The 12,502-nt window shown below is 39.2% G+C and overlaps 2 protein-coding genes and 1 long non-coding RNA gene across 5 annotated transcripts in view; 2 read left to right on the plus strand and 1 right to left on the minus strand.

Annotated features, from left to right (window-relative positions):
• Window positions 1–1,920, minus strand: part of slc20a2 (solute carrier family 20 member 2) — a 135,044-nt gene extending 133,124 nt beyond the window's left edge. For 2 of the 3 annotated variants that reach the window (XM_079557502.1, XM_079557500.1), the window contains exon 1: window positions 1,616–1,919. The gene's annotated coding sequence lies outside the window, so the exon portion shown is untranslated. Of the gene's footprint in view, window positions 1–1,615 lie in introns of all 3 variants that reach the window. The other variant, XM_079557501.1, reaches the window with a different exon arrangement.
• Window positions 1,921–4,061: 2,141 nt separating this feature from the next.
• Window positions 4,062–9,852, plus strand: LOC306963828 (bifunctional methylenetetrahydrofolate dehydrogenase/cyclohydrolase 2, mitochondrial-like). The gene is made up of 8 exons (XM_079557547.1): window positions 4,062–4,296; window positions 5,205–5,389; window positions 5,487–5,609; window positions 7,107–7,259; window positions 7,926–8,033; window positions 9,051–9,143; window positions 9,315–9,440; window positions 9,525–9,852. Exons 1-8 carry the CDS (start codon window positions 4,094–4,096, stop codon window positions 9,638–9,640), a joined length of 1,107 nt encoding a protein of 368 aa, XP_079413673.1. The 5' UTR covers window positions 4,062–4,093; the 3' UTR covers window positions 9,641–9,852.
• A 448-nt stretch (window positions 9,853–10,300) lies between these two features.
• LOC306967766 lies at window positions 10,301–11,549 on the plus strand. Its single transcript, XR_013793205.1, has 5 exons — window positions 10,301–10,349; window positions 10,425–10,541; window positions 10,625–10,745; window positions 11,136–11,297; window positions 11,370–11,549. It is a non-coding gene; the product is annotated as an uncharacterized lncRNA (long non-coding RNA).
• The last annotated feature ends 953 nt before the right edge of the window (window positions 11,550–12,502 follow it).

Below are 12,502 nucleotides of genomic sequence, written 5' to 3' on the forward strand. Positions count from 1 at the left end.
AAATATAGCCTTTACTATATACTTCATGAAAATAGACAAGATAGACATTTTAAATAAACTTCAGCTCAAACAAAAATGAAGGCTTTCCACTCCAGTATAATTTAACACACACAAATCTTCCATTGCACTTTTCCAAACTCCAAACCAAACAAAGAGCAGTTACTGTCACAAAATTGGCTGTAAACCTGGTAAAAAAAGCCCCATGACTATTTGAGAGTGTACTGAAGCTGAGATTGAGATTTTGATTGAATTTTGATCAACTGCGCAGCCCTAACACAACATATTCATTCCAATTCCATTAAAATCATCTTTAAGAGGATCGTAGGCAACGACACGCTGCTTTTGCAAGAAACTAGGCTATGTCATTTATTATCAAAAGATAAAATGCGTGAAGAATTGGAACACACAGCGCTTACAAAAAAACAGGTTTGATAATAAAATGAGAGGGAAGTCATTAATCCACGTATCTTATCATGGTGTCTTCATATCAGTTACTTTTTATGGCGAGACGAGATAGAGCCTTTGTTTGGGTCGCTTACATTTATGGTTTTGTGCGTAAAAACATAAAAGAACAAATTGCTTAACCTTGCCATTTCCACATTCAGATGCCTTTTCCTAATTGCAAATGAATCATTAGCTAAGGGTCAAAAGAGCGCAATAAGACAACAGCTGCATGGACAACATGGAACTTCACGCTCCATACTGAGCACACATTCAGGTTGACTTGGCCAGTGGTTCCCAAAGTGTAGGTCGGGACCGCATATGGGTCCCAAGATGATTTCAATATAAAAAAAAATATATATATATATTGATTATGTAATTTAATCCTTAATTAAAAACAGCAAAGATTAGTGAAATGATCTATATTACACATTACAAATTACTAACGAAGTTTAGGAACCCCTGAGCAAGAACCCATAAGTCTTGTCCATACTGGGCTTATTCAGTATGGACAAAAACAAATCAGTGTACAAATAACTTACAGCCTAAATGAGCAGACCTTTCATTCTGAGACAGTGCATTTCGAATGGTCAAACTAATATTTGGCTGCTGTTTTCACTCAGTAAGCACAATGCGCATGCTCCGCTTTCGACTCCCCGTGTCGTCATGATCCGAGCGAAGCTCAATAGAGTAAAACTCGCATGATTAACAGGCAAATAACTAGATGCGAGACGAAAGTGCGGTACCGGTGCCGTTTACAGTCCCCCACACTCTTTCATATCGGTGAACTGACTAATGTACGGTAGTTTGCAGTGAATGTGAACCATTGGCACATTCTGTAAATCGGGATGTGGACGCACACGTGCAGCCCCATTCACTCATTTTATTACGCGCGACCACTTACGAAAAGATTTACCCAGAACTAGACTAGACCATTGATCACTAAGGATACAATATTTAAGTGGGGCTGTAGGGGATACACAATAATAAGCATTTCGTCTAAGGCACCGTGCGTCGCGACTAAACGTGCAAAACGCTTTAAACAACTGACAATGTGTACTTACCAGGCCTGCTCCTCCTCCACACAAAAAATCACTAGCAGAGTCAGACGCTAAACAACACCGAGATGCGTGTGAATTGACAAGGACAGCGTTTTAAACCAAAATGTACTTACCAACGAAATAGGACACCGCAAAGGAGAATGTCGTGTCGTTTAACTCGCTTCCACGCCTTTATCTCTCTCCAGTCTGGCTTTTCCCAGAACCGCTCTCCGTGGGTTGCGTCGAAAATGTCTCAGATTCCAGCAGTGTCTCACCACCACGTCCTTCTTACCACGGGAATCTGACTTGTTGTCCTCCACTCGGGTTATGCGAGAATGTTGTCGGGAATGTCGCCGCCTGCTGCTGCACTCATCCGGGCGCTTTGTGGATTGAGCCGTGGTCTGGACGCAGCTCTGGATGACAGCTTCAGGATGAGGTTGGGGGGGGGAGGAGAGAGAGAGGGGAGGGGTGGTCAAAGTGAGCGCAGATTTGGAACCTTGGCTTGGGCACGTCATTTAAAAGACCATCATCGTGCCTCCCAAAAGGATACGCGTTAATTAGCCAATACTTTAGTTTGCTTGTTTTGTCTATGCCTGTTTTAACTTATGGAAATAATGGGCTAATTTACATCACTAACGTCAGTCGCTGCTCTCATTGAAACATTGGGCCAGTAACTTTCTTGTAGCCAGTGTTTTTTTTGGGGTTTTTTTTGAGCTACTGTCTGTTGCCGGTGTTTCCATTGTCACATTTTCCTCAAACGGAAAGGATTTAGCCATGTGAAGGAATTCGTGCACAGTCGAAGTAGTGTGGCTATGCGTAACAATCAGTGATTTTAACTAATTTAGACATATACTGGCACCAATAGGCCTATATACATTACTTAGCCTTCATTACAAATTATAAATATCGCAATCGAACCGGAAAGTGGACACTGGGACGTCCAGACAACTTCATTTTACCGTCTATTGCGACGGAGACCACGTGCGCAAGACATAAACTTGTTACGTAACCAGACAGTCAAGCGCTGCGGGAGGAGGTGGGGAGGAAGGAGAGGGTAAACAAATGAAATTAAACGAAAACAATATAGGCTACTACAGAATAATAACACATAGCAACATAATCACTTATTTATTCATGTATGTAGGTTTTTAGTCTATTTATCTATGTATTTATACAAATGTATATGACGAGACGCATCCACGTCCTCTCCATGGACCTTTTGTAGAGTTAATATCATAGACCGAGCCCGGGTTTTTTCATGGATGTTGATGTTGCCTGGTATTTGTTCTATATATTTATTCATTCTTTTTGATGGTTCCAAGGTCTCCCACAATCACCGGAAATTATTATTATTATATTATTCATATTTCATAATGTGGTCCTTTGTCTTCTTTTTTAGCTTGCAGTAGCCTACATCTAGCTGCATATTTATATGACTTTATTTTTAATTTTTAAATAGCTATAGTCAGAATAACAGTCCATTAATAATGGTCTTTGTGATTGTGTTTGTTTTAAACCTTTTTGGTATTGCTGTGTTATATGTTTTATTTTATATTCTGGGACTTAAGGTCAGTCTTGGGCCTCAGCACTCAGTCTGCTGAGTGCTCTGTAACAGTTACGCAACAAATATCACAACTTCATCATAGTTTCAGGAAATTGATCCAGCCTTTCCAGGAGTTTTCTCATTTTGAGTCTTCAGTTGCACCAAGCACACGGTATACCCAATACAACAGTGAAACATTAAAATCAATATTGCTATGGCTAGGAAGGCAGCCAGATGCTGTTGAGACTATATGGAAAACTTTGTTTTTCCCTTAGCTGGACTGGTTTTTCCCAAGGCAAACAGTTGCAATTGCATAACATGTAGGCAAGCCCACCATTTAAATCCCATTAATTTAGTAAATTGTGTTTTGTTTTGTGTTGTTTATGCTTCTATTCAATTCAAACGTCACGTCCAGACAAGAACTATGGGTGGAGTGTTTACCACATTTTTTTCTTTCCACTCCTACATTTCAAACAAACCTTTCAGCCTTTATGTGCCCCATTCATGAGCTTTTCCTAGTGTGTTGTGCAACAGTTACTTTTTAGTAGCATATCGGCAATGTGGGCCTATTTTATTTTTTATATATAGATTGTATGAGACCGCTGCATCTTTAAGTCAAATAAATTACTTAAATTACGCCTAATTGACTTAAATTGGTGCAATAAAACTCGTCCCATATCTAACTTTGTTTGGCTCTACACATTCGGCTACCAGGCAACCGTGATTCATATAAAAAAAGAAATTGATTAGTGACATGTTGTGGTCATTTGTTCATAACCTTTATTCATAATAATAAAAATGTTCATAACCTTGTAATAAACCCAACAGCCTGGTGCTGCTGCCACCTTGTGGCAATATAGTGTATCGTGCGTGTTTGCTCGTCGTCCTGCACAGCTCCGGCACCGGTAGGTTTCGCTACAAAATGACCAAGTTAATGCCAACAATGTAACATTGAGTCTTTGTTGCAACACCAGTAGACCTACATGCATAGATTGGCAACTGCAGTAGTATAAGCACCCTGAGCAGCAGCGTCAATGCCAGAGCAATCCCCTAGCGATGGCCCTCCCCCATGTTTCTGCACGTGCGCGTGCGTACACAAGTAAGCGCGTGCACACCACCAAACATGGCGGTCTCTGTTTCACCGCTTCGCTCCTCCTTCCGACTTTGTAGCCCGTTGTATTTACACCATCACTGCTGCCGGGTCAAACTGCAGGTACAGAGAAAATGTGAGTGCCAGTGGAAGTGGAGACTCTTGCATCAAACAGCGACAAGGTAAGCAACAGCAACGCTCTGTTACTCTAATTGTAACACTTTTCTGAGACAGGCTTAGCTGCCGCCAGCCCGGCGAAGGCGTGCGTAACGTCACGTGTCGGAGGATGGTGATTGACAGCAGCGCTCACCCTTCACATTCAAGAAGGGGGCGCAGCTTTCTCACTTTACTCCGTTTCTTACTCTAGCTAGACTATCTTGTCCATTTGTCTTATTTGCCTATGTCTGCAGTGGGATGGGTGCACTGGCATCATGCAGCGGCTAACAGTGCCCCCCCCCCAATCATCCGAAATTGCTGCATTGTGCTACACATGGCTACACTTAATGCTGTTCTGTGCTTCATTGTGGGCCAATGCCGCATGTCCAGTGCTTAATTTGTGGGATAGCTGGATCTTTAGTAGCCTTCCAATTACGAAAACTTGAGGTGAATCAGGTTTATTACGGGTAATGTTGATGTGTTCTTGTGGTTTACAAAAGGCTCCAACTGATCTTTGGTTGCCAAAGCTGCATATGAGAACTCAAGCACAAAATGTATGCCATTTCTTATTAGAACCACCAGAATTCAGTCACTGAGCTCCACCAGCACAAATAAGGACTAGACGGGTGTTGGGATTGTGGAAGTAAGAGAGAGTCCTAATGAAATGTTCATTTCCAAGCTTGCTTTGCCCATAGGATCTGGCAACCCTACATGTTGGGGTCTTTACGCCTATTGATTGGAAAATTTTGACAGCTAAAACAAAACGAAAAATAACAAAATTGCTGATTTTGTGTTTTAGTCCAGACTGTTTGACATGACTCTGCCTGTAATTGCGTATTTAAATGATACATTATTATTATTATTATTATTATTATTATTATTATTATTATTATTATTATTATTATTATTATTATTATTATTATTATCTTTGTAGACATGAAGCTGTGGTGATTTCTGGACGAGAGTTGGCTCGACAGATCCACAGAGAGATACAGCGGGATGTGGAAGAGATGGTCACGCAGGGAAACATGAGACCGCACTTAGCAGTGGTCATAGTAGGGGATGATCCAGCCAGTCATACCTATGTCCGAAATAAAACCCGGGCTGCAAATATACTTGGTCAGATAAAAATACATTTTGTGTTTTTCATAATCAATGTTGAAATAATTGATAATAATTCATTAAATAATTACAGTATTTAACTTGTCACTATCAGGAATTTCAAGTGACACAGTTGTACGGCCAAGCTCGGTCTCTCAAGAGGAGCTACTGGAGCTGATCGACAAGATGAACCGAGACTGGCGGGTTAGTGGCCTCTTGGTACAACTTCCTCTTCCAGGTAAACACTTGATTTGAAATAATTGGTTTTGTAAGTCGAGTCAATTAAACCGACTGGATTTTCATGACTTCATGCCATTGGTTTTCCCACAACATATGTAGCTTCTGGCTTTGTGGCCAAACTGTCAACATTAAAGGAATAGTTCACCGTTTTTACGTACTGAGATATGTTCTTACCTGAGCTTAGACGAGTTGATACGTACCTGTCTGGTCTTTGTGTGTGCCCTCAGTCACGCAAAAAGACCAAAGATGTTCTTAGCATTTGGCCTCTGTATGTTCCTATAGCTCCAAACGGGGGTGAAGTTGGAACACACTCTTCCATGGGCACGCTCAAAGACCAGGTACGTATCAACTCGTCTAAGCTCAGATAAGAACATATCTCAGTATGTAAAAACGGTGAGCTGTTCCTTTAAGTCAAGAAAATCCATTTGATTTAATAATTTGACCTACATTTAACATATTGATATTGATATTCATATTGTACTGTATTGTGCAAACATTCTTTTACGATATCACTATTCAACCTGATATCGATGTGTAAAACAATTCTATGTTGTGTCAAACCTTTAACAGAAGTGCATATAATTTAACAGATGTATTGGGATAAATATTATTATCCCAATACACTTATTACACATACATGTTTCTTGGACCAACTTTTACAGATTTGTGAAGGTTTACTTGTTGCCCCTGTCTCACCTGGCCAGTGGCAGAGGCTGGCCACTTTTATGTGGGTTATGTCTTGTTTATAAAAGGAACTGTCTATTGTTTATTGTTTATTTATTTTGGAATCCCCATTAGCTTCCACCATGGTGGTTGCTGATCTTCCTGGGGTTGAACATTTCCAGTGAGACATTACAATGAATAAATATACAGTGTTTTCACAGCAATTATAGCAGAAAATAAAAATGTATAATCACTAAGACAATAGTTCATCGATAGAATTATAAAGTGATTGTGTCAATTATGCCATTAAAAACAACAAATACAATTAGAAATGCAGTAAACTTTCAAGAGCATATTGAAAATGCATTATTTCATTAAGCATTTTACTTTTTTCTTAAAAGATTGTGCTGTTGGGAGCTCCCTGAGCTCTTTTGGCAGCTCATTCCATAGTGCATTGGCTCTGTATGAAACAGATTTCTTAAAAAAATTAGTCCTAGGACGAGGTAGGACCAAGTCCGCTCCACAGGCCCGACGCGTGCCATGTGAGGGAGTTTGGTTGACATATTTTAATTTTTCGAACAAACAGTGAGGTTGACCAGTCAGAATGGTTTTCTTTAGAAATAACAAAAGGTTGTGTTGTATTTTAATTTGGAGCAAAGGCCACGACAGCATTTGATGCATATCAGTGATCCTTTTTCTGTATGGACATCCCAGCACTAGACGGGCAGCTTTATTTTGCATAACCTGGAGTCTGATGAGTCAGTTTCTGCTAGAGCAGTATCTGTATTGATAGTTGTACGGTTTACTTTCTTACTCTCTTTCTTCTGTGTAGGGCACATCAATGAGCGAGCAGTATGTAATGCCATTGCTCCAGAGAAAGATGTGGATGGCTTTCATATTGTAAATATTGGAAAGTTGTGTTTGGACCAGAGATCCATGATTCCTGCCACACCTGCTGCTGTTTGGGAGATTATAAAAAGAGCAGGTGGGCAAAAGTCATAAAGGTGTTGTGTCTTGTATTTTCTTTATTGAAAGCTTTACTTCTTCACCTCCGTCTACTCAAATTACATTTTGAAAGATTATGCAACTGTAGTTTCCACTTAGAGCCTCTAGAGGGCAGGAAACAATTGACAGATATTAGTTTATGTTTGTGACATCTTGTCTGACCTCCCAGATTCTATTGTCAGTGATTTTGTAGATTGAGTCACTTACTGGCCATGCTATGTTTCTGAAACTAATCCCATTGACAGCTCCAGGTCTTTAGAAGTTTGTGAAACATATCTTTAATGTTACTGGTGTGCAGCACTATATACATTATTTAAAATGGTGCATTATGAAACTGTCACATGCAACTGCCACTGTGATGGAAAGCAAAGGCGCCATGCCGCTGGGCCACTAAAAGGTCAAATATGTATTTTTCAAACCTGTGCCTGGATTGAGTTTGAATTATGTTGTCTGTATTCTTTATATAATTTAACCACTGATACACTACCATTAATTAATTAATGTTGGTCATTATTGCCAACAGCAGCATCACCATCATAAGTTTTACAACTTATTTAATGAAGGTTCTTAAGCCATCTTCTTGAAGATGGACGACTCCTGTGCGACTGAGAGCTTACACAGACATATTACAACTTATTTTTCACAGGAATTGAAACAGTGGGCAAGAATGTGCTGGTAGCTGGCCGCTCCAAGAATGTTGGAATGCCCATTGCGATGTTGCTGCACACAGACCGTTACCATGAACGCCCGGGAGGTAAGAGTGTCCTAATCTGTTCAATAGAAGTGACTTACATTTTTGTTTGAAACACACATTGCACCATCAGGACTTTCCTTGTCATTTTTCATAAACTCACTTTACAAAAAGCTCTGATGCAAATCCAAATGGAATTCTACCAAAAGGAAGGCAGATGGAAGGAAGTGCCTGTGGACATAAGGTGCCCAAATAAGGGAATGGGAAGAAGGAGGGTCTGTGAAAGTACTATGCTGCTTGATGAAGCAATAGGTTGCGTTCATGTGACATCACAACGCTTTAAAGAACCTATTGTTTTGATGTGGGCAGCGAAGAATTGTACATAACTGTCAAAATGCTGATTATTCTGTCTGGTTCATGTTTTTTCTTTTCCTTCTTAATGTTGTTCAAAAGTGGAAACAATATTCAAAAACATAGGCATAATGATCAGGGGTGCACAAACTTTAAGTTTCTTAAAATGTTTCAATGTTTGTGGAGATTAACACATTTCACCGATGCAATGTTTGTTTATTATTTATATTGTAGTATTCTCTTATTTGTCTGTTTCTCCACAATTTCACATCTATTTACATGAATATGTACAAACTATTTTATCTACGGATTACCAGTATCAGCTATTCAAAATATATACTATTGTTCACCAACGATAACTTATTGTTACAGCGGCCCTCTGACGCAATTCAGGTTTCTTATGTTGCTCACCCCTGCACCAAAAATGAGGGACGCTACACTTTTAATGGGAAGCACTTTGGATGCTGCTCATTTTTGGGTCAAGTCATTATCATAATAATATAACTCGTAACTGTCAGTTTATGACACTCCCAAAAAGGCATTATCATTTATGAATAATGAGAGATGTTTACACCACTACGAAACTGCGCTGATATCAGAAGTACCTATGACTTAGACTACAATATCAATGATAAATTGTCCACCAGGACCGTTGACTGACTGGCTGGGGGAACAAAAACAACCTTTTATTGTGTTGCTAACGGTTAAAATATTTGGTACCTTTTCAAGGCGACGCCACAGTGACCATCACTCACCGGTGTACTCCGCGGGAGCAGCTGAAGGAGCTGACCAACCTGGCTGACATCATAATCGCTGCTGCAGGTATAACAGACCAACAACCTCGTCTTTTTTGTTATATTGTTACTTGTTTGTCTACAGATGCAAAATTATAACTTAAAGCAAGGCAATTGTTTCAATCTCTATCCATGGGCTGAGTTTGAACTTACTCGGACAATAAGAGACATACCCCTGACTTGACCCGTGTGTGGATAGGTGTTCCTGGGCTTATAACTGCTGATATGGTAAAGGAAGGTGCAGCAGTCATCGACGTGGGTATAAATCGCATTCACAACCCCAACACTGGGAAACTCCGACTCATAGGAGATGTAGACTTTGAAGGTATATAAAAAAAATCATATAATTTCATTTTTTTCCTGATAATGCAAGAACAAAACAATACTTCTATGTTTTTGTTTGCTGCAGGAGTCAAGCAGAAAGCAGGTTTTATCACTCCTGTCCCTGGAGGCGTGGGTCCTATGACAGTCGCCATGCTGATGAAAAATACTGTGAAAGCTGCGTGGAACGCACTGACGCACTAGAGGCACAACATCACTGTAATCTGTTTGTCAATGAATGAAAAATCACACGACAACAGACAGACAGTGCACTCAACCATTCATTTATTATACATGTGAAACTATGGCCTCAACTCATATCTGCTGGAAACCATACTTGACTTGTATATTGTTTATTTATTTAAGTTATTTATTAAAGGCTACATTTTTACCTCGTTAAATTAATATTTTTTCTACTACGGTTATTTTGTTCTGAGCAATCCAGATTCACTGGAAGTTATAAATTGAATTAAAGTAACAACTGTGCCAACACAAGTATCTGTAGTTTGTCTCTATCATTTCACTTACAAACCTCTCTACTCAAGGTCACTTTCAAAACAAAAACATGTTTAAAGAAAAATGAAGTGATTTGCTACATTATAGTAACTATTTGTTCAGTAGTTTCCGGAACCTCCATAGAAACCCACACATTTTGATCTTGGAAGATCATCTGTCATTTGTCAGGTAGCTTAGGCCTGTCTGTACATGCACACAGTGAAACTGACGAAGGAAGTGATGTGATTTATGCACAAGGAAAAGCTTTTATTCTCATAAATGGTGCCACTCACTGATTGGTCTAAAGTTGTCTTGCGCACTATATAAGATCAGACCAAAACCCATCATACTTCACTCTCACAAATCTATTAAACCACTGACTTCACCATGTTTACAAGTCAAAGAAGCTCAAAGACAGGTAAGACGGGTAATTTTCTATTTTTGACAATTTGTGGCATCACTACTACAACCAATATGCCTTTATTTTCATCAGCTCTTCTCCCAATGCTGGCTGTTCTGTTAGTCTTTTTTACGAAAGAACAAGCAGCTTTATCTACAGAATCTACAGCAGCCCCTGTTGTATCAAACTCCTCTTTGAGTGTCAGCAACGGTAGGTTTCTAAGCATTTTGCTAAATTCAGACGGTGCAGTGTAACAAGCATTTCTAACTTAAATCTGACCATTTCCTTCACAGAGAGTCTCTCCTTTGTGACAAGAATGAAGTCGCAACGGCCATGTGGCAGTGAAATGGTTCCCTACTGTGCAAACGGTGGTCAGTGCGTGTATTACCAGGACCAAGAAAAACCATCATGCGTGTATGTACTATACAAATCATAGACTGTACTAATCATCTATAAAGCTCTCCCAATAATCAATGCCACAATTATCACTTTCTCATCATCTTCTACCACACTTTAATTTAGTAAAAAAGAGTGTTTTATCTAATTTGAGCATCTCAAAAAAAATCGGCCAATGGACAATAGATGTATGTAATAGATGTATGTCCTTATTTCTAGGTGTTGTAAGATTTTTGTAATGCAGATAATTTTATTTACCTTAAGTTATTTTGAAATTACTGTTTGCAGTGCAATAGTTTTCTTTTGCTTTATTAATTGCACTATATTAAGAGCTCATATAAGTTAATTCCTCTGCTGAGATCAGTGATGTTCCATCTTATCTAATGTTATGGTTTTCACTGTTTGCAGGTGTAATTCTCTTTTCGAGGGCCCTCGCTGCATGACCATCAGGCCCCTCACCTCTAGATGTTCCAACGAATCACAATCCTTCCTTGTTATTGTTATTGTTGTTGGAGTTTCCATGGTGATTTTTATTCTGGCCATAATTTTATTCTGCTGTTTCCGAAAGAGGTAAAAGTCACTTCATATATGATGAAATTATATTAACATAAAATGCAAAATTAATGTATTTGTTTCTTGCAGGTGTGTAGAGTCAGCCAAAATCCAAGTATGACCTCCCTCTTCAGAATGATGGACACTATGGTCACATTTTTCATTTTTGGAGTGAAACATTTGAGCATATCTTGTTCATCTAAATATTGTCTAAAATGTGAAAATTGTGTATTATTTATTGACTATTTATTGTTAAATTATCTTCTGTATTAGTGATGCAATAAAGTTTTTTACAATGATTAAATATGTCTATTTGTCTTTGTCTATCTATTTTATTGTAGCCCCCGGGTCTACCTACATGCACACACAAGAAGGAAAGACAGCTACATTATTACTCAAAATAGATCACATTTAGGTCCATCCCTCTGCATTTCTGTTGGTATGTAGCAGATCCTTCCATGGATATTTATTACAGCCCATGTCAGAATGTTACAGCCATGTTATAGCCTATTGGCAGGTCCAAGTCACACCATGAGGGACTGAAGAAAAGGTACGAGCCCTTACTTGTTCCAGTTCCAGTCCCCCAGGTCCTTAGTCTGATAATGCAGACTCAAGGAGAGCATCTCAAAAGTCCTGCCTGTCACCACACCCACCGCAAACGTTTGCATCTCCTAATAGTTTATTAGAGTCGGAAGTTCGCAGGTCCAGCCACGTTTGTTGAAAACCCTTGGATCTACCGCACACTGAACCACAAGACTTCACCTTCCTCCGACAGCGGCTCTGCTATAATGGGGAATAACCAACTCTCCGTGCTCGTCTCATTTGTTTGTGAGTAGACCTTCGTTTATGCTTTTGTAATGCACTTGGCCAAAGTACCAACAGGTTGTACGAGGTCCTAAGACTTTATTCATTTGAATCAGATGTCATTTCATTTATGCTTTAGCAATGCATTTAAGTAGGGTGTTTTTCTGGTTTAGACATGGTTTACACCCATCATTTAGTCTTGATTTAGAACTACTTAAACCCTCTAATACCTGATAGTGATTTGGCCTATTACATTCTGCACATTTTAGACTTGTGCTTGCAAAACAAAACAAACAAACAAAAAATAGTGCATTGTAAAATCAACCCAATGCATAAGGTTACTTGATGACTATTATTATAATTATTTTATTTACACACAATAATAACAAATGTCACTTAAAAGGTTGTGCTGGAATTGA

The sequence above is a fragment of the Gobius niger genome (genome assembly GCF_951799975.1).
Source record: "Gobius niger genome assembly, chromosome: 1".
Lineage (NCBI taxonomy): Eukaryota > Metazoa > Chordata > Actinopteri > Gobiiformes > Gobiidae > Gobius > Gobius niger.